Genomic DNA, 26,659 nt, shown 5'->3' on the forward strand with positions numbered 1-26,659 from the left:
AATTAGAATTTAGTGCTATTTTCTCTGTAAGTAACCTTAAATCTCTAAATTATTATGATCAGCACAGGAATTTTGACTTGCTGTATCTCCGACCTGGACCAGTTCATCCCTCCTTAGGGAACATGGTGGTCTCCCATTCCTGGGAGGTCACCATACTGATGCTGAAGTTACTGCACACACCCTATGGGCATGACGCACTACAGGACAGAACTACTGGGCTGAAGTGATCCTCCTAGCTCAGCCTCCAAAGTACCTGGGACTACAGGCAAGCACCACTGTGTCCAGCACTAAATTATTAATTATGAAAGTATGCATTATTTAGTAATTTGGTGCTACAAGATTTTCAGTAACATTTGTCATATCTAAAAGGTGAAAATTTAATGTTATTCAAACAAGGAGATCCCTGGCATTTCCTCCTCCCTAACAGAGGTAAAAGGAAACCCATGATTGGGCTAGATTTGTTTTTCAAACTAAGAGTAGGACTCTGCCTCTTTTGTTTCACCAATTATGTTTTGTCAAAACAAAGCCACACAGAAATGTTCACACATAATAAATTGGAAACACATACACCAAAATATTAAAAGTGATTATTTCTAGGCAGTAAGATTAAGGGTATTCTTATTTCTTAAATTTCTTAGGACATTAATTTCTTTTGCAGTAATTCTGCATTTATTCTACCATCATAAATACAACATAAAGATATTAGAAAGTATTTAAAATATTTTAAGTCACTGTTATGGCAGATGCTATATTTTCATCGTTAAAAAAAATCTGTGCATTTGAGGCCAGCTGTGAAAAAAGTGATTGAAACAGCCACCATTTTACCTGTTCTTAAATATCCTGTAGCTGTACTACACTGATGTAATCAGATATATTTCACTATAAAGATTTTTCCATTAACAGAAGGGAAATAGGCTTTGCAGATTAATAAGACTATGTATGTAAAGTAGGCAGGAAAGTTGAGTACGGAGAAGTTGTCCAATAAATATGACTACATACCTTCCATTCTCTGAATAACCAATTAAAATGTCATTTTGGATACAATCTTCCCAAAAGGGTTTTACAAAATTCTATTTTTAATTTTATTTTAATTATAATTGAATTCTAATTTCAATTTCATTCTATTTTAAATTCTATTTTAAAATTTTCTTGAATACTATTATCCACAACTATGAAGATGGTTTAATTACTTAAATATTTCTTTATAATGACGAATTCTTATAAACAGAAATTGTATTATCTGCATAATACTGTCTCACTGATGTCATGTGCTTTCTTAACCACTCCCATTCTCTTGATCAATCTCTTGATCAAATCTTTTGATTTGTGCAAAATCGTCACAAGGTATAACAAAATTGTTCTTTTTGATTCTAAATAAAACCAGGTCTAAACCTTTTGAATTATGAAAATGAAAGTTTCCAAATATATGCAGCAATTATCTACACAATTTCAGGGAGCTGTGGTTCCCTTGACACCCATAGATACAAAGGACGCCTGGTTAAGAACTCCTGTTCTCGGACACTTGAATTCTGGCTCAGTCTCTTGTAAACACACGTCACAATGAATTTCACGTTTTCGTTGCTTAACTACAAACACCTGAAGGGGAATAATCAGCGTCACCACAATGCTGAGCATTTCTCTTCCACTCTCCATGGCTACACCTGCCGTAACCTCATACAGATAAACAGAATAAAGCAAGAGCGTCCACAGCTGGTTCTTGCCTATAAGGCTCAGAGAACGCGGACATTCTCAAACATGTAAACGAACCCCGGAGAACTCCCAGGAAGGACAGTCCCAGGAAGCAGCCGCAAAACTAGAGCCACGGTGTGTGAGAGACACTCACCACAGAGCCACCACAACCCAAGCTCACACGAAGGACACGCATCCTTACGTCTCCGTCACACGAGGGCATCCACACACCTCTCCTGGCCTTACCCTAGTCTGCACCCCCAGCTCCGCCTCCCACATAGACACACTCGCTTCCCGTCTTTCTCACAGGGATACAAGCACCCTCCTCTGCTGCTCAAGCACCCACAAGCCTGAGCCCCGGGAACACTCAGCCCGCGCTCCCGGCTCCCGTGTTCATAGCGCCTCCCGCAATCCCACTCTCACCGCAGCTCCCCGTCCACGTGGGCTCTACGCTACGTCTGCACAGCCTTTTCCGTCGCGACTCATGCCGACTTCTTCCTCAGACGGGGCCGCTCACGCGCGGCACGCAACAAGGGACATGCAAAGGAGCCCCGTGTCCAAGTTACCACACCGACTGTGGGAGCCGGAGAGCAGGGTCATTAAAAGTCCCGAAGTGGGGCGCCTGGGTGGCGCAGTCGGTTAAGCGTCCGACTTCAGCCAGGTCACGATCTCGCGGTCCGTGAGTTTGAGCCCCGCGTCAGGCTCTGGGCTGATGGCTCAGAGCCTGGAGCCTGTTTCCGATTCTGTGTCTCCCTCTCTCTCTGCCCCTCCCCCATTCATGCTCTGTCTCTCTCTGTCCCAAAAATAAATAAACGTTGAAAAAAAAAAAAAAAAGTCCCGAAGTAAAGCGGTCCGCCCCCCGCCCGAGCCCCGGAGACTTCTGGGAACGGCCGCGCGGCCCGGGCGTGCGCAGGCGCAGATCACTGAACTGCTGGGGCCCCGGACCTGAGGTTGAGGGCGTGTTCTGCGCTGGTCCTGGCGGGGAGAGGGCGAGTCCCTGATGGTCCTGTACCAGGGAGTTCTGAGAAAGGGTGTGTGGAGCTCTTCCCTTCCGAGGCCTTAGGCCTGTGTGTGAGGACCCGCCTTGTAGAGTCGGCGACGTGGCCCTGAGGACCGTGGCGTGCTTGCATGGGTGTGAACATCTGAACGTGGGTTCATAGTCTAGCCAAACTGTGTGTGTACATACGTGTATGCGTGCTCAGGTGTGTATCTCTTTACTAAAACCTCATTACACCTGAAATGTCACAGGTACTATTATGTTTCCATTTTAGAATTGAAGCTTCTGAGATAAAAGGAGGTTACATACTGTGTACAAGTTATACAGTTTAGTGGCAAAGTTTTGTTTCCAGGTGAGATAACGTGGATAATGTGAGACTGTACTGTATAATGCCTTTTCTTTGTAGGGAAAGAGAGAGTGAACTTGGGTCCTTTTAAAGACTATCCAGAAAAACATACTTTATTCACGTTTCACAATATTGTGCCCACCAGAAACGGACTTTTGTGACAGGGAATTTTTTCATCCCTTTCTGTTGTGTTGTGAATGATGTCAGCTTGACCGTAAAGAAGCCCATAGGTGAACTAACATCTTTAACTTGTGTTCCTGGTCATGAGATCCCATTGAAAAATATTTTCCGTCTCAGGCAGATGGACGATAAGATAAATTTTGGCTACAGACTTAAAAAATCTAGAAAGAAGGCGCTATCATAAGAATCAGGGTTGTGTCCATATGTATTTAGAATCATAAGTTTACCAAATGGGAAATATAAAGTTAGTCAAAGGATGCCCAAATTTTATCACTATTACATATTTGAAGTATTTTATCACTATTACATATTTGAAATATATGTGTAGCAATTCAAAAGGTATTAACATGTTTAAAAAGGTAAGCAACCTTTCCTTATATTTATCTCAGTCATACGGTAGCTCACGTTAGAGTCTCCAACGTTTTGATTTTGTTGGTGTTAATCCTTCCGGGGAAGTTATTTTCACATACAAATACTCACATTTACTATAAAATGTATATATGTGTACATACATATATACACACACAAACATATATACATAATTTCAAGTACATTTATATGTTATATGCATATACGTTTGTATTTTTCTTCACACAAATGTGTTTCCAAATCAGTACGTAGTGTCATAATTTCCGACAGTTGCCTAAGGGCGCAAAGTATGGCTGCACCCTAATTTAAGAAACAAGTCTTCTACTAAGTATTTTAAAGAATTTCCTTTGTTAAAAGCAATACTCTAATCAGTATTCCTACATATACATCAGTTTGCTTATTTTTAGGTTGATAGGTAAATTAAATTCTCAAAAGTGGGTTATGTAAATTTTGACTTGTGATGTTGACAAATTTCTCCTTAACATGACTGTACCATTTTACATTTTCGCAGTAATGTATGGAGTATTTATTTCCATACTCAACACAACTCATTTTGCCTAGTTCTTATTCTAATGCTCCACTTTCTCCAAGCCTGAAAAAGCATCTATTTCCTTTGAATCAAGTTCAATGAGGTTTCTACACCTGTAATTTTAGCCTCATACGTCTTATAAAGAGGACAACAGTGTAATAATATTTCTCTTAAATCTGTAGACTCAGCAAAATGAAATTTCAATCAAAGACCTATTTCTAAGATTATTTTAGGTAGCTCAACTTCAGACAACACATAAAAACTAGGCTGAAGACAGGATTTAGCATCTCTATTTGAAGTTTGAGTTTTATAAAAATCCTACGCAGTGTGGGCACAGAAAGCTCATGAAACAGTAGTACAAATGAGTAGGAAGGTGCTTTCTTTTGGCCTCCTCCTCACTTCCTTGGTGACAGAAGTCCCACCCTAGGGTTCTGGAGATGTCTGAACACATGATATCTAGACACTGGATAAATGAGATTGATAGCAGTTTATTAATCATATATCCTCACATCCCAGGGAAGGACGACACCATATACCATGGGGGTGGTTACACTGGGGAGCAGGGTAAACCAGCAGGGGCTGTGGGAGGCTGATTTTGTAGCAGCAAGATAGGTGCCCCTTATTTCCATGGGAAGATGTGATTGGTTTGCTTGAATAATTTTGTGGGCTAGTAGGGAGGTGAAAGCCATTAGGTTGAGGACTAGGGTGCAGCTGATCCAGCTAATATTTGGATTACCTGGCTGAGAGCTTTTCCTACTGACTGGGGCATCTCTGGTTAGAGCAAGGGAACTCACGGGTAGGCCTTTGGGGGTCCTGTGAGGCTAAGACATTAAGATATTAAAGATATTAAGACAACAGGTGAAATTTTAGGCCTAAAATACAGAATAAAGAAGGAAGAAACATGAAATATTTGCTCTTTAGTAATTTCATTATAAAAATTAGTATTTCAAAATTTGGAACTGAAAAGCAGATTAAATATTCATAATAAACCTGTACTATAAAAATCAGTATGATATTTTAGAGTGTTTTTTCCAGTTAAAAAAATTTTTTTGATGTGTATTTATTTTTAAGACAAACAGAGTGCAAGAAGAGGAGGGGCAGAGAGAGAGGGACGGAGACACAGAATCCAAAGCAGGCTCTAGGCTCTAAGCTGTCAGCACAGAACCCAATGCGGGGCTCAAACTCACAGACTGAGAGATCATGACCTGAGCCAAAGTCAGATGCTTAACCAATTGGGCCACCCGAGTGCCGCTTTTCCAATTTTTTGTTGTTGTGGTGGTAAAACAGACGTAAAATTTACCATCTTCGCCATCTTTAGAGCACAGATCCCTGAAATTAACCAAGACTTCAACTACGTCTTCAGTAGACTCCAGAGCTAGAAAATCATCACATCAGACAGATTCTGCCAGTGGAATTGTTCAAGTGGAAGGACAGATTCCTGGTGCTTTCTACTACAGAATCTTCCCAGAATACTCTAGTATGTGCATTGTAAGGATTTTTTGGCATGCATTAAAAAACAAAAACACCTATCAGTATGTAACATCTGCTTTGGCTCTCAGTATCCTATGTTACTATATCTGATTACCATTTCTTTTAATAATTTTGGACAGGGGTGCCTGGCTGGCTCAGTAGGTGCAGCACGCAACTCTTGATTTTAGGGTTAAGTTCGAGCCCCACATTGGGTGTAGAGATTACTTAAAAATTTTTTTTTTAATAGTTTTGGACAGTGAGTCTTGAAATGCAATCACAGAGGGAATCATTGCAGGAGGGAAGGCCTGGAGTTCTAAAGATTTTAAGAACTCTGTTCAAAGTCAAAGAGAACCTACTCCTCTCTTATGTCAATTCTATTTTTTTTTTTTCTTTTACCCCTTTTACTAGTTTAAGTATAAAAGAAAGCCAACAATGAGTAAAAACCAAAAGATACTCATGTATTGCCACATCTACGTGATTATCTTTTCTGGAAGGGGCATATTATCAAGTCATGTTAAACATCAAGAGAACTAGATCTCATCAAGATCACATTCTGCTAGCTGGTTTACTTCTTCCTTGAGCACCAGATAACAATGTGAGACTCAGATGCCTCAGTGATTGCTGGAATTGGAAAAAAAAAATCACCTGGAACCAAAAGGGGATATTGGGTAAATTCCATAACATTTTCAGCTGCAGGGGAATGAACAGGACAACAGACGGAAGCTTTATTAGGTTGATTTCAAGGTATTTTCCCAGCCCAGACTTCCACCATAGGGATAGTGTTCCAAGCATAAGAATTCCAAATACTTCTAAGTCATTTTGAAAATCTATTACTTATTTTGAAAATACAGAATCAGATATGTGGTTCTTCTAGATTAGAAGCAGGACAGTTAACAGCAAAGCTTTTATACAGTTTGCTGAGGAAAACTTTGGTTCTCCATACCTTCTTAAAGAATTCATTAAGGTTCAAAGCTGCAAGGAAACTCAATTTTCTTGTGAATGTCCACAACTGCTAAAAATATAGGAATTTTCTCTGATCGAAAAGTTGGAATGGCAAACAATGTTTCATGTTGATAAAAAGCAAAACAAGGAAACAATTCAGCAGCTGTCTGGCTTATATCATGACTAACACATGGGAAATATTTCCGTAAAGAAGATCTGGAAAAGGATGTAGCAGCGAGACCAGCATCAATATATGCGAGACTCTACGCAGGGACTTCACCTGTTTTTGTTTGTTTAGACAAATCTGACATGCATGAATTTATATAGAAATCCTAGAGATTTAGGTACTAAGAAACTGAAGGAACCAAATGCAATACAGAAAAAAATCCAAATTTAATGTATTTGTCTAAGACCGAGTATAGATGGTTTCAATAAATGACCTTTCTACTTCTTTGAAGAATAGCTTCCTCTTAAAACATAAAAATGTTCACACACATATATACTTCAAGTAAGGCATGGGCACTGAACCAAAAATTATGATATATTTAAATAAAAAAACTCTACCAAGACCAAAACAAAAACGTAAGCATTGTTAATATATGGGTTTATAACACTCAAGACTTCTTTGTCCTAGTTAAGTCTGACGGTCTGTAATTCTGTATTGAATCCTGCATACATTTTACAAATAGTATATAGCACATATAGTTTGTAACCTGATTTTTCTACTGACTTTTTTTCTGAGACATTTTCCATGTCCTCAATAATTTTTTTTCCTATCATTTCTTGCCTGGGTATTTTATAATGTATTTAAGCAATCAAGTGATTTGAATCAGAATGCTGAAAACTGCCGGGTTGTATAATAAAGGATTACCCAGCAGATTCAGGGTGCTTAAACACCCTACATTCCAAAGACAGACCTATGTTAAGGAAAACTGGCCCTTGACTGGCTTCTGGGAGAAAACCTTTTGAGTCCTTGGAATAGTTGCCTTGATATGCTGTACTGGTTTGACCAGATAATTAATACTAACAATGCAAATCAGGGTGAATGCTTGCTTTTTTATGCCCAACGCCCTCAGCCAGCATTATCAGTTTGACCTCTGAGGAACTGGAGATTGAGAAGCTCAAGTCAGTCATGTGGGTACTGCCATGTCTACAAGAGCCCTAGTAAAAGCCAGGGACACAGGTTCAGATGAGCTTCTATATTTGGCACTAAGCGCGTTATCACACATAATTGCTGGAAGAAATTAGCACATCCTCATGTAATTCCAATAAGAGGCGACACCTAGAAGCTGACCTAGTGCCTCACAGACACTGCTCATCTTTCCCCTTTATTTAATCATTATCATTCACTCTAATAAACTTTAGATTTAAGTAGAGCAACTTTTCTAAATTTTGAGTCTAAATCATGAGTCCTTGTAGCAAATCATCAAGCCAGCAAGGTCTGAGACCAGTGGCACAACTCCAAAGATTACTTTCATCTTCAAATCACTAAAATGTACTTCTAGACGTATTTGTTATGCCCAGAATTCGTGATCCCCAAAGACCACCAGGGAGCCGAGTCCGATGCAAAAGCAAAGAGCCTTTATTCAAAGCTAGCTCGAGCTCAATCCCCTACCTGCACTGACGCAGCGGTGAGATGCCGGAGAGAGCGAGCGAGTTTCAAAAGCACAAAGGTTTTACTGGGGTCTAGGGGCAGTTGGTGAGGTAATGGCTGTGGCCTCAGCCGATTGGCTGGGGGTCGTGGCCTCGGCCGATTGGCTGGGGAAGGGTCAGAGTCCTGTTATGCAGGTCGCCTGGCATGTTCTGATCCGGAAGTTACTCAAGGTGGAGGACACAGAACGAGATGGAGTCGGCTGGCGTAGGTCCGCCCTTTGAGTATTCCTTGCTTTTCACAGGGAAAATGTTTGAAAGAATACTATTTTGATTACTACCATTAAACTCTAATTCTTTATTTGTGTCCACTGTTGCTTTATATTGGCTGAGAGTTTTGTTATTTTTCTAGCTTTGTACATTGAATGCCTATTCATCATTTTATCAATTTTACCAAGCCAGCAAAGTAACACGCATTGAATAGGTTTTGGAAACAGATTAGTGAACAGAAACAAAGTTCTATCATTCATTCTCGGCTCCCCACATGCCTTGAATTTCCAAAGAGTAGGAGACTGGCAATTTCCCAACTGATACATGGGACTTTGATTTTCATTCTTCTGGCCCTAACTTCAATTTAAATTTCCCATTACTTCAGGGCATATACATGATATTATAAACTTTGAAAAGGAAGTGACAAAATAGATCTCTACGGTAGAAACATCTACCAGTCACCATCATAACCATAACATCTTGCCTCCTTAATACTGGAAAAACCCAACACTAATATACTTTTTAATGCATCACCTATGTAGTATCCTTGCCAAAAATTTAACTGAAAATTCCATGCACGTTGTAGGTATGAAAAAATTGAGATTCCTATTTTTTTTCCCTTGTCATTGTTTATTTACTTAAAAAAAATTTTTTAGGGGCGCCTGGGTGGCTCAGTCGGTTAAGCGTCCGACTCTGGCTCAGGTCATGATCTCGCGGTTTGTGAGTTCAAGCCCTGCGTCGGGCTCTGTGCTGACAGCTCAGAGCCTAGAGCCTGTTTCAGATTCTGTGTCTCCCTCTCTCTCTCTGACCCTCCCCCGTTCATGCTCTGTCTCTCTCTGTCTCAAAAATAAATAAACGTTAAAAAAAATTAAAAAAAAATAAATAAATAAATTTTTACAGTATAATTACCATAGTGTTTTATTACCTTCAGGTGTACAATATAGTGATTCAACAATTCTATACATTACTCAGTACTTATCATGATCTGTGTACTCTTGGTCCCCTTCACCAGTTTTATCCATCCTCCCCTACTCCCCACAGTGGTAACCATCACTTGTTCTCTATAGTTAAGAGTCTGTTTTTTGGTTTGTCTATTTTTTTCTTCATTTGTTTCTTATTTTTTTAAGTTTATTTATTTTGTTTTGAGAGAGAGAGCGTGTGCAAGCTGGGGAGGGGCAGAGAAAGAATCCCAAGCAGGCTCTGCGCTGTCAGTGCAGAGTCTGACACAGGGCTTGATCTCATGAGATGGTAACCTGAGCAGAGATCAAGAGTTGAATGCTTAGCCAATTGAGCCACCTAGGTACCCCTTGTTTTGTTTCTTAAATTTCACATATGAGTGAAATCATATGGTATGTCTTTCTCTGACTTATTTCACTTAGCATTATATCCTGTAGATCCATGTTATCACAAATGGCAAAATTTTCATTATTTTTTATGGCTGAGTAATATTCCACTGTAGATATGCCCACATCATCTTTATCCATTCATCAGTTGAGGGCCACATGGGCCACTTTCATAGTTTGGCTATTGTAAATAATGCTGCAATAAACATGGGGTGCATACATCTTTTCGAATTAGTGTTTTTGTATTCTTTGGGTAAATATCCAGTAGTGAAAATACTGGGTGCTATGTTAATTCTATTTTTAATTTTTTCTGGAAACTCCATACTGTTTTCTTCAGTGGCTATACCAGTTTGCCTTGCCACCACAGTGCCCGAGGTTTCCTTTTTCTTCACATCCTCACCAATATTTGCTATTTCTTGTGTTGCTGACTTTAGCCATCTTGACAGTTGTGACATGGTATCTCATTGTGGTTTTGTTTTGCATTTCCCTGATGATGAGTGATGTTGAGCATCTTTTCATATGTCTGTTGGTCATCTTGTCTTCCTTGGAGAAATGTTTGTTCATGTCTTCTCATTTTTTAATTAGATTGTGTGTGTGTGTTCTGTAAATTTTTATATTTTGGGGGTACTAACCCTTTATCGGATATGTCATTTGCAAATATCTTCTCCCATTCAGTAGGTTGCCTTTTAGTTTTGTTAACTGTTTCCTTTGCTGTGCAAAAGCTTTTTATTAAAAAAAATTTTTTTAATGTTTTTTTATTCCTGAGAGACAGAGCGAAAGAAGGTGAGGGGCAGAGAGAGGAAGACACAGAATCCGAAGCAGGCTCCAGGCTCCAAGATGTCAGCACAGAGCCCGACATGGGGCTTGAACTCACAAACTGTGAGATCATGACCTGAGCCAAAGTTGGATGCTTGACCGACTGAGCCACCCAGGCACCCCAAAAGCGTTTTCTTTTGATGTAATCTCAATAGTTTATTTTTGTTTTTGCTTCCCTTCCCTCACGGGACCTATCTAGAAAAATGTTGCTACAGATGATGTCAGAGAAATTACTGCCTATGCTGGCTTCTAAAATTTTAATAGTTTCCTATCTCACATTTAGGTCTTGAACCCATTTTGAGTTTATTTTTGTGTATCATGTAAGAAAGTGGTCCAGTTTCCCCAACATCATTTATTGAAGAGACTGTTTTTTTTTTTTCAGTTGCATATTTCTGCCTCCTCTGTTGAAGATTAATTGACCATATAGTCATGGGTTTACTTCTGGGTTCTTTATTCTGTTCCATTGACCTATGTGTCTGTTTTTATGCTAGTACCATACTGCTTTGATTACTACAGCTTTGTAGTATATCTTGAAATCTGGGATTGTGATACCTCCAGTTTTGTTCTTTTTCAAGACTGCTTTGGCTATTCAGGGTTTAATTTGCCATTGTTTAAATAGTCAGATATTCCATTAAAACAGGAGTGACACTGAAATCATAACTATATTATGAACTCTCTCATTTGGTGAAGACATACCTATAAAGACTAACATTCAATAATTTCTCACCAGTGTGAACTGGCTGATATTAAAAAAGTTTGGGCCATGCCTAAAGGCATTCTCACATTCCTTATGTTCTTAGAGTTTCATTATCTGTATGCATTCCCTGATGTGCTTTAAGGGCTGAACCATATCTGAAGGCTTTTCCACACTTCTTACACACGTAGGGTTTTTCACCAGTATGAATTCTCCCATGTTGAACAAGGTTTAAAGCACGACTAAAGGTCTTCCCACATTCCTTACAATCATAGGGTTTCCCACCAGTATGAGTTTTCTGATGTTGTGTAAGGTATCCATACATTTTAAAGGATTTCCCACATTCCGTACATTCATAGGGTTTCTTATCAGCATGGATACTCTAATGTGCAGTAAGGTGTGAACTACGTCTAAAGGTTTTCCCACATTCCTTACAGCTAAAAGGTTTCTCATCAGTATGAATACTCTGGTGTAGAGTTAGATTTCTATAGAAAGTAAAGGTTTTCCTACATATTTTACACTCATAGGGTTTCACACCAGTATGAATTTTTTGATGTTAAGATACCCATGCAAACTAAAGGTCTTTCCACACTCTTTACATTCATAGGGTTTCTCACCAGTATGAGTTTTCTGATGTTGAACAAGGTTTGAGCCAGTACTATAGGCCTTCCCACATTCCTGACATTCAAAAAGTTTCTTACCAGTATGAATACTCTGATGTCGAATAAGATTTCTATACAAAGTAAAGGTTTTTTTACATTCCTTACATTCAAAGTGTTTCACACCAGTATGAATTTTCTCATGTTGATGAAGGTATCCATATAAGCTAAAGGCTTTTCCACATTCCTTACATTCATAAGGCTTCTCACCTGTGTGAGTTTTCTGATGTTGAAAAAGTTTTGAGCCAGTAGTATAGGCCTTCCCACACTGCCTACATTCAAAAAGTTTCTCGCCAGTGTGAATACACTGATGTCGAGTAAGATTTCTATACAAGGTAAAGGTTTTCTTACATTCCTTACATTCATATGGTTTCCCACCTTTATGAATTCTCTGATGTACAATAAGATATGAGGCAGTGGTATAGCCCTTTCCACATTCTTTACATTCATATGGTTTTTTACCAGTATGAACACTCTGGTGTACAATAAGTTGATGACCTCTTTTAAAGGCCTTTCCACATTTCTCACATACATAAGGTTTCTCATCAGTATGGATTTGCCCATGTTCAACAAGGTTTGAGCGCCTACTAAAAGCCTTCCCACACTCCTGACATTTATAGGGCTTCTCACCAGTATGAATTCTTTGATGAATTCTAAGGTGTCCACCTTGACTAAAGGCCTTCCCACATTCCCTACATTGATAGGTTTTCTCACCAGTATGAAATCTCTGATGTACAGTAAGTTGATAACTGCTTTTAAAGTTCTTCCTGCATTCTGAACATTGATAGGGTTTCTCGCCAGTATGAAATCTTTGATGTAGGGTAAGTTGATAGCCACTATGAAAGTTCTTCCCACATTCTTTGCATTCATAGGGTCTTTTGCCAATATGAAACCTGTGATGTAGAATAAATTGATAACCACTACTAAATTTCTTCTGACATTTCTTACATTCATAGAGTTTCTCTCTGTTATATATGCTCTGATGTTGTGTAGAAGATACATCTTTTTCATAAGTGGGCATTTCTACATAGCTGATTACCTCACAATGTAAATCCAAATCTGAAAGAAAAGAAGAAACAAAAAAATATTTATATTTCTTATACAGAGAATATGGGACTTCTGTGAAACAAATATGAACCAACACTTGTAATAAATGAAGCGCTTATTGAATTGTAAAATATGGTTATGAACTTTTTGAAAGGTCAAGAATTCAGAGATGTATGTGAAGTTACATAAGATAGTGAAGTTTCTGAAATTTAGGTGTGGACCACGATCTTTGGCAAGCTTGTTATAAATCTGATATCCTGCCTGTGTCATGGACAACTACATTAGAAGTGAGAGGAAAAAAATACCTTGGATGGCATCTTTATTTTGAATCTATCACTGATTTAAATACAGATCAAAGGTTAAGAATTCATCCTAGGTTTGTCCAGTGATTTCTCTTTACTCTTGGAATATGATCCAAACCCCTTTCTGAGGATAGCAGGACTCCTCCTTACCTATACGGCATCATGTCCAAACACCGACCCCTCTGCGCCCTGTCTCCTTCTTTTCAGCATTTACAATATGGTACAAACTTCCCTATCACTTGATGCTTTCCACAGACGATTTCATCTGACCAGAATCCTTAGACCTGAGCACTTTGTAGGTTGATCCTTCTCATCCTTTCGTCTCAGGATGAATATCCTACCCTTAGAAAGGCTGCACCTGCTAACTCTAAGTATTATATCCATGTCTCCCTTTTTACAGTCTAGCACTTCATTCCTTCCACCATCCCTTTGTTTCCAATTATGATATCATTAATTTCCTTATTTGATTTTTTTTTTAAGATACAAAATTTTTTTAAAATGTTTATTTTTGAGAGAGAGAGACAGACTGTGAGCAGGGAAGGGGCAGAGAGAGGGGGGACACAGAATCCGAAGCAGGGTCCAGGCTCTGAGCTGTCAGCACAGAGCCTAACGCAGGACTTGAACCCATGAATCGCAAGATCATGACCTGAGCTGAAGTTGGATGCTTAACTGACTGAGCCACCCGGGCGCCCCTCCTTATTTGATATTCTAAACAGTTCCCTAAACTTCCCAGAGCAGACACAATTCTTCCTTTTTCATCACTGAATTACAGGGTTATGATGTATTATAGGTGCTAAATAATTAATTGATCTTGCTTACCTTCAGTTCTGTTATTCCTTCTCCATTCTAAATATACTAAATCTGTGTTGGTTCATCTCCTTTACCACATCCTCTCTTCCTTTTCCTTATTTTCAAGACCAGCCATCCTTCTACTTCCCGGATAAGTATTTTGATATGTTTTCAGTCAATTCACAGATATGTACTCAAATCAAATAAGAAATTCCTTCCATGTGGAGATGCTGGAGAGAATCAAGAAATTATAATATGGAGGAATGTTTTGGGGTACCAGAGTGTCTGGGACTGACTGTTAAAAGGAAATATCAGATATAAGCTGGAAGATGGCAATCGAGATTCAGGAAAAGACTCAGGAGTATTAGTGCAGAATGAAGGGGGCATGAGTCAAGGGCAAAGAGTATTCATCTGTGACTCAATTGTGGGATGTGTATAGCAGGTGGAATGATACATACTCTGACCTCAGAAAATAACGCTGAAAATAAGAGCAACATCAGAAAACAAAAAGCACTCCATCTAGAAAACTAAAGGCTCTTTACTAATTAAATGCTAGATCAATAAATGTAGTGGACAACCAGCAGAGGCAGAATGGATAACCACACAAACTTTGACTTGGACGTCAAGACTGATGATGACATGCATACATCATGTTAAGTGTGAAATGATTTATTACTCATATAATGAGGCTTCCTAGAAAGAGCAGAGTGGTTCTTAAATACATCTGAAAAGGACTTGAGTGATTTGAAAGAGATTGACTTAGGTTTTTTTTTTTTTTTTTTTTTTTTTTTTTTTTATGCTGGTTAGGGTGTGGTGCAGGGCTGAGGGTTCCTGGGCAGGGGTTTGCATGGTTTGAACTTTCCATGGGGACCAATGTAGGGAGCTCTCAGGCTTTTTATCAGCTTCCCCAAAAGTGGAGCAGAAGGAGAGGTGGGGCTTGAAAGCTGTCAGCAGTCAAAAATAAAAAAACAGAGTCAGTATCTTTATTGTACTAAGGAAATAAACAGTGAAAGTAGAGAAATATAACCAGGCAAAAGATGAAAATACTACATTTCAGAAGGTACAACATCCAGCCCTAATGCCCAGAGAAAAGCTGTCACCTTGACACAAATTAAATAAATAATTTACTAATAAAAGCTTAGAAAAAACATCAAAGTAAGTGAGAGGAAAACAAAAAGAATAAAGATAAAAAACCAGATTTTAATGAGTTTGGAAACAGAAAATCAACATACAAATTCAAAAAGGTATCTCTTGGGGAAGAAAGTCAACATGTGATGGTACACTAGCTAAACTAATTGACAAAAGGGAGAACAAACAAAAAATTAAAATTGTGAAAGGGAAAGACAAACAGGAAAATATTGATCAAAAACTATCCTACAAAGGACAAAAATCTGAAACAGGTCAATTTTCATGGAATAGAAAAAAATGTCAAAAAGGCTAGTAGTTGGAGCGCCTAGGTGGCTCAGTTGATTGAGCTTCCAACTCTTGATTTTGACTCAGGTCAAGGGATTGAGCCCTGTGGTGGGCTCTGCGCTGAGTGTGGAGTCTGCTTAAGATGCTCTCTCTCTCCCTCTGTTCCTCTCCCTACTCATGTGCACATTCTCTCTAAAAGGAAAAAATGGCTAGTATAGCAATCAGCACCCTGATCACTTACACTGTCATCTCTAAATATCCAATATTATGATCAGACAATCCTTAAAGAAATATTTATTTATTTTTATGAGAAGAGAGAGAGAGAGTGAGAGAGAGAGAGAGAGAGAGAGAGAGAGACTCTTAAGCAGGCTCCATGCTCAGTGTGGAGCCTGATGTGGGGCTTGATGCCACAATCCTGGGATTATGACCTGAGCTGAAATCAAGAGCCAGACGCTCAACTGACTGAGCCACCCAGGCGCCCCTAGAAATGTTTGATTCCAAGACCAAGGCAGGGAAGATACAAGATAATGCTCACAAATCTTGGGCTAAAAAAGTAAGGAAAGTTTAAAAGATTTATGGCTTTGTTGAAAAACACACGCTTCTGAATATTATGCTGTGTTTGGTCATAATTGTGAAAATTCAAAAAAAAAAGCAGGAAAAGTGATCATGTTGGATTAAACATATTAAGTAAATGAAAGATAGATAAAAATATAATGATGGGGTGCCCTGGTGGCTCAGTCACTTGAGCCACCAACTCTTAATTTCGACTCTGGTCATGACCCCAGGGTCGTAGGAATGAGCCCCGTCTCAGGCTCTACGTGGAGTGTGGAGCCTACTTAAGATTCCCTCTCTCTCCCTTTGCCCTTCCCCTGCTCTCTCTCTCAAATAAAAAAAACATTATTTTTCAGATAACAAGCCATTTCCCAGTTATTTTTTCATTAAATAATGTGCAACTAAAAATCAAATATATTCTTTTTTTTTCAAATATATTTTCCTGTGCATTCCAATCAATTTATATTTCAACATAACCAAATAGCCAAATAGATCGTGTCAATAAAAAACTGTAGAAATCATGATAGAATTGAAAGAAACAACTACCTTACAATTCCCAATCGTATTAAGTATACTGTTCTTACAACTACGAAGAGAGTAATCGCTGCAGAACTGATTGCTGTCATAATGCCGAAGCAAGATCAGAGGGACTTCTGTTCAGTTACAAAAGCAAAAAATATAATTGAATGATGAAGGAATCAAGCTGTTAGCTTAATAAAGTTTTAACATTCCAAAACTAACAGTGTAATCCAATACATGTTGTGTCTTTTGATACAGTATCCATAACCGCCTATGTTGTACTTGAGCCACAAATGTTTAATGTGAATCCCTCAAGAGAGAAAATAATTTCCAATCTACAAAAATACAAAGGGTAGAGAATAAACAAACTATACCACGGACAATACTGAGATAAGTTCAAAAGATGGCAAATTTTGCAATATAAGTGGCCTTGTCTCTTCAAAGTGTTAGTATTAGAAATAAAGGGAATGTTTTAGATTAAGAGGGATTTCAGTGATATGATAAAGAGACAATGCACAGTCTTGCATTGGGATACTGATTTGAACAAATCAGATTGGGCCAAATGGGGTAATATGAATAGGATTTGGGTTTTGAAGATGCAATAAAATAAAAATGTAATAGAAATATAAAATAGAAAAATCACTGATAAAGAAATCAGGTTAGGGGCGCCTGGGTGGCTCAGTCGGTTAAGTGTCCGACTTCAGCTCAGGTCATGATCTCACAGTCCCTGAGTTCGAGCCCCGCGTCAGGCTCTGTGCTGACAGCTCAGAGCCTGGAGCCTGCTTCAGATTCTGTGTCTCCCTCTCTCTCTGCCCCTCCCCCGCTCATGCTCTGTCTCTCTCTGTCTCAAAAATAAATAAAAACGTTAAAAAAATTAAAAAAAAAAAGAAATCAGGTTATAAAACAGTAAGAATATGATGTCTCTTTAATAAAAAGAGGAACATGTATATGCATGTATGTCTTATATCCACTAAGGTGTTAAAGTGGTAGGAATAAGGTATTTTAATATCTTGAAAACACTTTTGCCCGTCTCTATTTTCTAATTTTCTACAATGCACATGGAGGATTGCTTAATAAGGGTTATTAATTTTGTGTTCATCTATTAACACAGCCTGAAATAAACCAAATATTGACACAATCCAAACTCTGGGTGCGACATTTAATAAACGTGGACCTAGAACTTAATGGCTATAAGCCAAATATTGCAGAATTCAGTTCCTTTTCAGTCACAAATTACTTATAAAAACAGACCATAAACTGTGCTATAAATCAAGTCTCTACATATTTCAAAGGATTAAAAGCATACAAATTATGTTGTCTGATCACAAGTTATACTAGAAATTAATATTATAAAAAATATATATTATCAACATATATTGGGAAATTAAGAAGTGCTTGTAGTTGATCAATGCACCAAAACAAATTGTGCTCTACGCTACAATAATAGTTATAAACTTTAAAAATCAATGTTTTGACTGAAAATTAAAAGCAAATGGAACTGCACATAAGCACTACCAAGTTAGTAAATTTGTTTCTCATGGGAAAACAATTCTGAAGCCATGTTCCATGTACACTGGGGGTGAACAAATAAGTAAATGGATGATGGATGGTAGAAGCCAGTTTTGTCACTGTTGGAGGAGAAAGTTACAGATAAATGAGACAAGAAGGCTAGAATGCATCCTGAAATACTGGATGGGAGTTGCAGACATCAGTAAGAAGTCATGTTTAGCTTAATGTAAATACAGACAGATAGATAATAAAACAATTACAGATACATGTATATCTACATCGGTGACTATGCAGACATTTATTACCTAGTTAGATTGTTTAGAGGGCATAGAAGCAATGGCATACCAGCAACAATTAGTATACCTAGTTCTCAGATCTTGGTTTCTAAATACTATCTTCCAGTAAAAGAAACCAGGGCTCTTAAGAGAAATGGCTGATTCTAGGACCAGGGAAGGGGAAAAAACAAAATGAATCTGAAAACAGTACCAGGAAAGAAATCCTCAAAAAACTAAAGGATGGGGATATTATATGGACACAAGAACTATCAATGTTCAAAGCAAAAGAAATAACATTTAATTGTAACTCAAAGTCTAAAATAAATATGGATAAGCCCACACTGAAATAAAGGGGGAAGAGACAAATCTTTTTTTAAAATTTTTTTAATGTTTTATTTATTTTTGAGAGAGAGAGAGAGAGAGAGAGCACGCACAAGCGGGGGAGGGGCAGAGAGAGGGAGACACAGAATCCAAAGCAGGCTCCAGGCTCTGAGGTGTCATCACAGAGCCCGATGCGGGGCTTGAACCCATGAGCTGTGAGATCGTGACCTGAGCTGAAGTTGGACGCCTCAAGTGGACGTCAGTTGAACTGACTGAGCCACCCAGGTGCCCCAAGAGACAAATCTTTTAGACAGAATTCCGGATAAAATATATAGATTTCCTACCCTACAGAAGCTTAATTCCCAATCCAGGCCCCCTGCCCCCCAGGGTAAGCTAGACTTAGTGAGCTGCTTCTAAAGAGTAGAGTATAGAAAAGGAAAAATAGTAACTTTGGAGGGGAGAAAGAAGGTTAACATCACCAGTGGATATAATGTACCCCGCACATGATGTGATGAAAAGGACATTTCACTTCTGCTGCAGTCTTTCTAAAAACCCCTATCTCCAGTGTAAGCATGAGAAAAACAACAGACCCAGAATAGGGAATATTCTGCAGGACCTGGTAGGGTCTGTCAAGACAGTCAAATTCCTGAAAGACAAGGAAAGATTAACAACTGTCACAAACCAGGAGAGACTGGAAGAGAGACTGGGAGACATGAAAAATAAATGCAATGTGATACCCAGAATGGAAGGATCCTGGAACAGAAAAATGACATTAATGGAAAAACTGGTGAAATACACAAATAGAATCTAGAGTTTAGTTAATATGAAAGTCATTTTCTTAGTTTTTAAAAAAAATTTTTTTTTCAACGTTTATTTATTTTTGGGACAGAGAGAGACAGAGCATGAACGGGGGAGGGGCAGAGAGAGAGGGAGACACAGAATCGGAAACAGGCTCCAGGCTCTGAGCCATCAGCCCAGAGCCTGATGCGGGGCTCGAACTCACGGACCGCGAGATCGTGACCTGGCTGAAGTCGGACGCTTAACCGACTGCGCCACCCAGGCGCCCCTTTTTTTTTTTTTTTTTTAATTTTTTTTTTTCATTTTCTTAGTTTTGACAAATGTATCTGAATGATGTTGTTAACAATGATAGAAATCAGGAGAGATATATATAGAAGTCTCTCTACTATCTTTGTAACTTTCTATAAATCTAAAATCATTCTAAAATAAAGTTTACTAAAAAAAGATAATTACATACCACCTCTGTGGTAGTCTGGGTAAAAATGTTTAAGCCTATTCTAATCGTAAGAAGAAAACATCAAACCTAGAAAGCAGATATTCCATGAGAAAACTACACTGGATGCTACAAAATAATCAAACTCAAAGGGGAAAAAAAAGGTAGGATGACAGTAAGATACAAAGCCTCACATCCAAATACAGTATATGAGTCTGGAATGGATCCTGGAAACAAATTTTACAAATGGCATTTTTGGAGAAAAGTTCAAAACCTGAAATATGGACTCTATGTTAGATGTAGGGCTGAATTGCTATGATAATAATAGTGTGACTACATAGAAGTTTTTAGTTTTAGGAAATGCATACAGAAGTGTTTGAGAAGTAAAATTTAATGGTAACTGCTACTTACCATCAAGTGAGCCAAGAAGAAAGGTGCATATAGAGAGAGAAAAAGGCAAATGTTAATACCCAAAGTTAAATCTGTGTGAAGGCTAATTAACTAACATATATATGCATACACACACACACACACACACACACACACACACACACACACACACACACATATACTTTTTTTTTTTTTTTTAAGTAGGCTTCACACACAGCATGGAGCTCAACACGGGGCTTGAACTCATGACCTTAAACTCCTGAGATCAAGACCTGAGCTGAGATCAAGAGCTGGATGCTTAACTGACTGAGCCACCCAGGCACCTCAACTACATATATGTTTTTAATACTCTCTTGGGGCGCCTGGGTGGCTCAGTCGGTTAAGCGGCCGACTTCAGCTCAGGTCATGATCTGGCGGTCCGTGAGGGCTATGAGTTCGAGCCCCGCGTTGGGCTCTGTGCTGACAGCTCAGAGCCTGGAGCCTGTTTCAGATTCTGTGTCTCCCTCTCTCTGACCCTCCCCTGTTCATGCTCTGTCTCTCTCTGTCTCAAAAATAAATAAATGTTAAAAAAAAATATATTAAAAAAAAAATAAAAAAAAATACTCTCATTTGGCTTGATGAATTTTAAAAACAAAAAGCTGGGAGAAAGAAAATAGTAGACCTAAGGTAGTATTTCCTAAACTTTTATACAGAAATTTTGAGCCAAGGGGTGCCTGGGTGGCTCAGTCAGTTAAGCATCTGACTTTGGCTAAGGTCATGATCTTGCGGTTCATGGGTTCGAGCCCAGTGTTGGGCTCTGTGCTGACAGCTTGGAACCTGGACCCTGCTTTGGATTCTGTGTCTCCCTCTCTCTCTCTCTCTCCCCCTCCTCCACTCACACTCCATCTCTTTCTCAAAAATAATAAACATTAAAAACAAAGAAATTTTAAACCAAATTATAATATCTGCATCCATTCCAATCTAATGTAGTTACAGTAGAAAAAAATTATACAACAGATATGCATACATGTGAGAAAACATGAAAATTAATCACCTAAACATTTATTGCAAGAAGCCAGAAAAAGAGCAACAAAATAAAAACAAATTAGAAAGAAAGATAAAAGTCATCTTACAAAATAGAGCCCACAAAAACCATAGAGGATCCACAATGCCGATACTGTATTTCAAAGCAATGTTACTAATGTGATTCTCTCAAGACTGATAAAGAGGAAGGAGACTGCAGCAATATCCAATGCAGGGATGTGAGCTAAGAGGGACCTCACTTATCGGCCCTCCACACCTCAAATGCAGTAAAATGACATCATGAAAAAAAACCCATTATGTTAATAATGTGGATGAAATGCATAAATCTCTAGAAAGTAACCTCTATAAAATCAACACACAGAAAACTTCAACAATTCTAGCATGGTGTAATCTGAGTTTTATTATTTAAAAAAACTTTTTTTTTTTTTTTTTTTTTTAAGTAATCTCTACCCAGTGTGGGGCTCGAACCCACAACACCAAGATCAGGTGTCACATGCTCTAATAACCAAGCCAGCCCAGTACCCCAATCTGAGTAAGTTTTTTAAAAAAATCTACAATGGTAACTGAAGGCCCAGATGGTTTTTCTGGAATATTTCATCAACCCAACCAAGTCAAAAGGAGGGAGAAAGGGTACATTCTCCTAAACACATTCATAAAACTAACATAATCATTATATCCAATCTTAAAAAGTAAGAATATAGTTTAATCTCATTCATGAAACGTAAAGGAAATATTAAAAATTCAAATCTAACAATATTGAAAAGGGATAATATATCAACACACCATGACTAGAACTGGATTCCAGAATTCAGTCAACAAACAGAATTCAACACAGTAACAGAACAATGGAGAAAAAAAAATCTCATGATTATGTCAATAAATGCATAAAGAATAATTCCTGAGAATAATTTTAGCAATTATGTAAAACAGAACCTCCTCTCTGTGAAAAATATTTATATTAACTTTTAGATATACACCCTTGGGGTGTCTGGCTGGTTCAGTCAGAAGAGCATGTGACTCTTGATCTCTGGGTCATGAGTTTAAGCTCCATATTGAGTGTAGAGATTATATACAAACATATATACACATACACTTAAAAAAAAAAAAGAAAAAAATACCCTTATTTGTGGAACTATCCTTATTCTCAGGAGACGTTTGCTGAATGATTCATGGGTCAAGTCATGATGTCTAAGACATGCCTTCAAATACCTCCATAAATGTAGTGTAGAGAGAAATAAAATAGATATGGCAAAATCTTATCAGTTGGTGGTCTATGTAAAAATCATTTTCATGGTTATGCACTTTGAATACTAATTAATTTTACTATTATAGAGCAAGAAAAACCACCTTTACTGGGAGAGTGTCCTGGAGTTTTTAACTTTAGTCCTTTTCTTACAGATATCTGGAACTTTTGGTATCTTGCCTTAAAGATATGCTAGGATGTGGATTGTCTAGATTTACTACTTTTTCATTCATTTGTCCTTTTTGGAGGACCTATTGGGAGACAAGTCGCAGAAGGCCATGACTGCTTTTAGCTATAGAGCTAATGCTCCATAAAGTGTTCCAGGTCATTGAAAAAGAAGGAAAGCTTCCTAATTCTTTTATAATTTTTATGAAAAAAATATTAATATCTAAACCTGATAAGAGACACTAAAAGAAAATATGGGCCAAAATAAATTCTGAATATCAAGAGAGACCATATAATATACTAACAAAGAAAAATCCAAGCAAACAGGAGCTCAGGGATACTTCCACAACATAAAATACACACACACACACACACACACACACTCTCTTTCTCTCTCTCTCTCTCATTTCTTTTTTTTTTTTTAATTTTTTTTTTTCAACGTTTATTTATTTTTGGGACAGAGAGAGACAGAGCATGAACGGGAGAGGGGCAGAGAGAGAGGGAGACACAGAATAGGAAACAGGCTCCAGGCTCTGAGCCATCAGCCCAGAGCCCGACACGGGACTCGAACTCACGGACCGCGAGATCGTGACCTGGCTGAAGTCGGACGCTTAACCGATTGCGCCACCCAGGCGCCCCTCTCTCTCTCATTTCTAAAGCTAGTATCTTATTAGGTGGGGAAACATAGGATTTCTGCTGAGATCAAGAACAAATCGAGGAAGCTGACTATCTCTGCAACTATTCAAAACTGTACTAAAGAGGTGGCTCAGTCAGTTAAGCGTCTGACTTTGGCTCTGGTCATGATCTCATGGTTTGTGGGTTTAAGCCCGGGTTTGGGCTCTGTGCTGACAGTTCTGAGCCTGGAGCCTGCTTCAGATTCTCTGTCTCCCTCTCTCTCTGCCCCTCCCCTATTCATGCTCTTTCTCTGTCTCTCAAAAATGAATAAACATTAAAAAAAATTTTTGTTTAACTGTACTAAAGATATTAACTATTTGATTAGACAAGATAAATCAGAGATAGGAAAAAGAGGTAAAGAACAAATAAAACTATCCCTATTTATAGATGATATAATAGTATACCAGGATATAAAGGGTAAAACTTTTTAAAAATAAGACCAAGAGTACCAATCCAGAAACAAAATTAAGAAAGAAATGCCATTTACAATTATATCAAAAAGAATAAAATATGTAGGAATAGGTTGAACAAAAGAAGCCTGAGATCTATACATTGACAATTTAAAAATACCGTGGAAAGAAATTAAATACCTAAATAAAAGGAGAGACCTCTCAGGTTCGTGAAGGACAATACTGCTAAGATTACAATGCTCCACAAACTGATCAACAGATGCAATGCAATCCATTGCATCAAAATGTCAACTGCTCTTGTTGCTGAAAATGACAATCTGATTATATAGAAATATAGGAGGCTCCAAATAGCCAAAATAATTTTGAAAACAAACAAAAAAGAACAAAATAACAGAAATCACACTTCCTGATTTCAAAACTTACTACAATGCTACAATAAATCAAGACAGTATGGTGCTGGCATATACAGATATATAGATCAATGGAATAGAATGCAGAGTGCAGAAATAAAATTTCAAATTATGATCAATTCACTACTGAAAAGGGAACCAAAAAAATTCAATGGAGTCTTAAGCAACAGTGTTAGGAACAAGTGGATATTCACACACAAAAGAATGAAGTTGGAACCTCACACTGTATAGCGCACATGAAAATTAACTCAAAATGGATCAAAGGCCAAATGTCAGAACTAAAACTAATAGCTGCTTAGAAAAAAAAACACTGCAGTAAATTTTTGAGACTTGGATAACACAATGATTTCCTAAGTATGATACTAAAAGCAAAGCAACAAAAGAAATAATAGAATGGAATATTATTCGGCCACAAAATAGAATAAAGTATTGATACTTCATATTATGTTGATGAATCTCAAAAATATTATGAAAGAAGACATTCATAAAAGGCTACATATTACATGATTCTATGTATATAAAAATATTCCTAATAATCAAATATTTAGAGACAGAAAGTAGACTAGTGGTTTATTAGATGCTGGGTATACAGAGTGACTGCTAGTGGGTATCAGGTTTCTTCATGGGGTGATGGGTTATACACTGGTGATGGTTGCACAAAATGTGATTATACAAAAAAACACTGACTTGTTCACTTTAAGGAAGAGCCTTTTTGCCCTTTTTTTGTTTTTTAAATGTTTATTTTTCAGAGAGAAAGAGCACGAAAGCTGGGGAGGGGCAGAAAGAAGGAAACAAGATCTGAAGCAGGCTCAGTGCTGTCAGTGCAGAGCCTGTTGTGGGGCCCGAACCCACGAACCGGGAGATCATGACCTGAGCCAAAGTCAGACACTTAACCAACTGGGCCACCCAGGCATCCCTGACTTGTTCATTTTATTTAAGAAAAATTTGGGTGGGGCAGGGGGCGCCTGGGTGGCTCAGTCGGTTAAGCAACTGACTTAGGCGCAGGTCATGACCTCATGGTTAGTGAGTTGAAGCCCCGAGTAGGGCTCTGTGTGGACAGCTCAGAGCGTGGAGCTTGCTTCGGATTCTGTGTCTCCCTCTCTCTCTGCCCCTTCCCTGCTCACACACACTCTCTGTCTTCTCTCTCAAAAACAAATGAATATTTTTTTAAAAATGGGGTGCCTGGGTAGTTCAGTTGGATAAGCGTCTGACTTCAGCTCAGGTTATGATCTCACAGTTCGTGGGTTTGAGCCCCATGTCAGGCTCTGTGCTGATAGCTCAGAGCCTGGATCCTGCTTCTGATTCTATATATCCCTCTTTCTCTCTGTCCCTCTCCCTCTCATACTCTGTCTCTCTCTCTCTCAAAAATAAATAAACATTTAAAACAATAAAAACTTAAAAATTTTTTTTTTACTTGTTCATTTTCAAAGACTGATTTCATGTTACATAAATTATACAGCAATAAACCTGTTGAAAAAATTGAGAGTCTTTCTACTGGAAAACCATAACTAGGTAAAGTACAAAATGGGAGAGAAAATGTGATTTATAACAGTAAAGAACAAGATTAAACATTGAATAAAATTAATAAAAATACGTAAAACCTATTTCAGAAAAATTATAAACACTCCTGAAAGACATAGAAGTAGCCTCAAACAAATGGAGAAACATCCCCTCTTCTTGGATTGGAAGACATTATAAAGATCTCAGTTCCTCATAAATTAATTTGTAAATTTAGTGCAATGCAAATAAAATACCAACAAGCTTTTCATGGAGTTAGAAAAGTTAATAATCAAGTTTATATGGAAAAACAAACATTCAAAAATAGGCAGAAAAACACTGAAAATCTAAAAGGGAGGACTAGCTCTAACAAACATTAAAATGTGCTACAATGTACCCATAATAAAAGCAATGTAGTATTGGTACATGCATACACAAATAAAACAGTAGAACAGAATAGAAAAATCAGAAAACAACCCAAGAATATATGGAAATTTATTATTTGATAAAGGTGGCATTTCAAATGAAGGGAACAAAGATAGATGTTTAAATAAATGGTGTTGGGACAACTGGGGTAGCCATATGGAAAAAGATTTCATTAGACCCATACTTACTTTCTTTATTTATGTTTTTTACTTATTTTTTAAGTTTATTTTTGAGAGAGAGAGAGACCATGCACGCAGTAGGAGGAGAGGGAGAGGAAGAGGGAGAGGGAAAGAATCCCAAGCAGGCTCTGCACTGTTAGCAGACAGCCTGACTCAGGGCCAGAACTCGTGAACCGTGAGATCATGACCTGAGCCGAAACCAAGAGTCAGATGCTTAACTGCCTGAGCCAGCCAGGTGCCCCAGGACCTTATTTTATACACAAGAATAATTTCCAAATGGTTTATGGATTTACATGTAAAAAATAAAACCATACAAGTAATGGAAGAAAATATGTATATTTATCCTTAACCTTGAGATAGTTTCTAACCACGACACAAAATACGGAGAT

At 38.0% G+C, this 26,659-nt stretch overlaps 1 protein-coding gene across 1 annotated transcript in view; it reads right to left on the minus strand.

Annotated features, from left to right (window-relative positions):
• The window catches only part of ZNF573 (zinc finger protein 573), a 71,860-nt gene that overhangs the window by 17,510 nt on the left and 27,691 nt on the right, over positions 1–26,659 (minus strand). The window contains 2 exon segments of the mRNA XM_045441263.1: positions 11,371–11,793; positions 11,796–12,953. Coding sequence (XP_045297219.1) covers positions 11,371–11,793; positions 11,796–12,953 — 1,581 coding nt within the window.

This window comes from Leopardus geoffroyi, chromosome E2 (genome assembly GCF_018350155.1).
Source record: "Leopardus geoffroyi isolate Oge1 chromosome E2, O.geoffroyi_Oge1_pat1.0, whole genome shotgun sequence".
Classification (NCBI taxonomy): Eukaryota; Metazoa; Chordata; class Mammalia; order Carnivora; family Felidae; genus Leopardus; species Leopardus geoffroyi.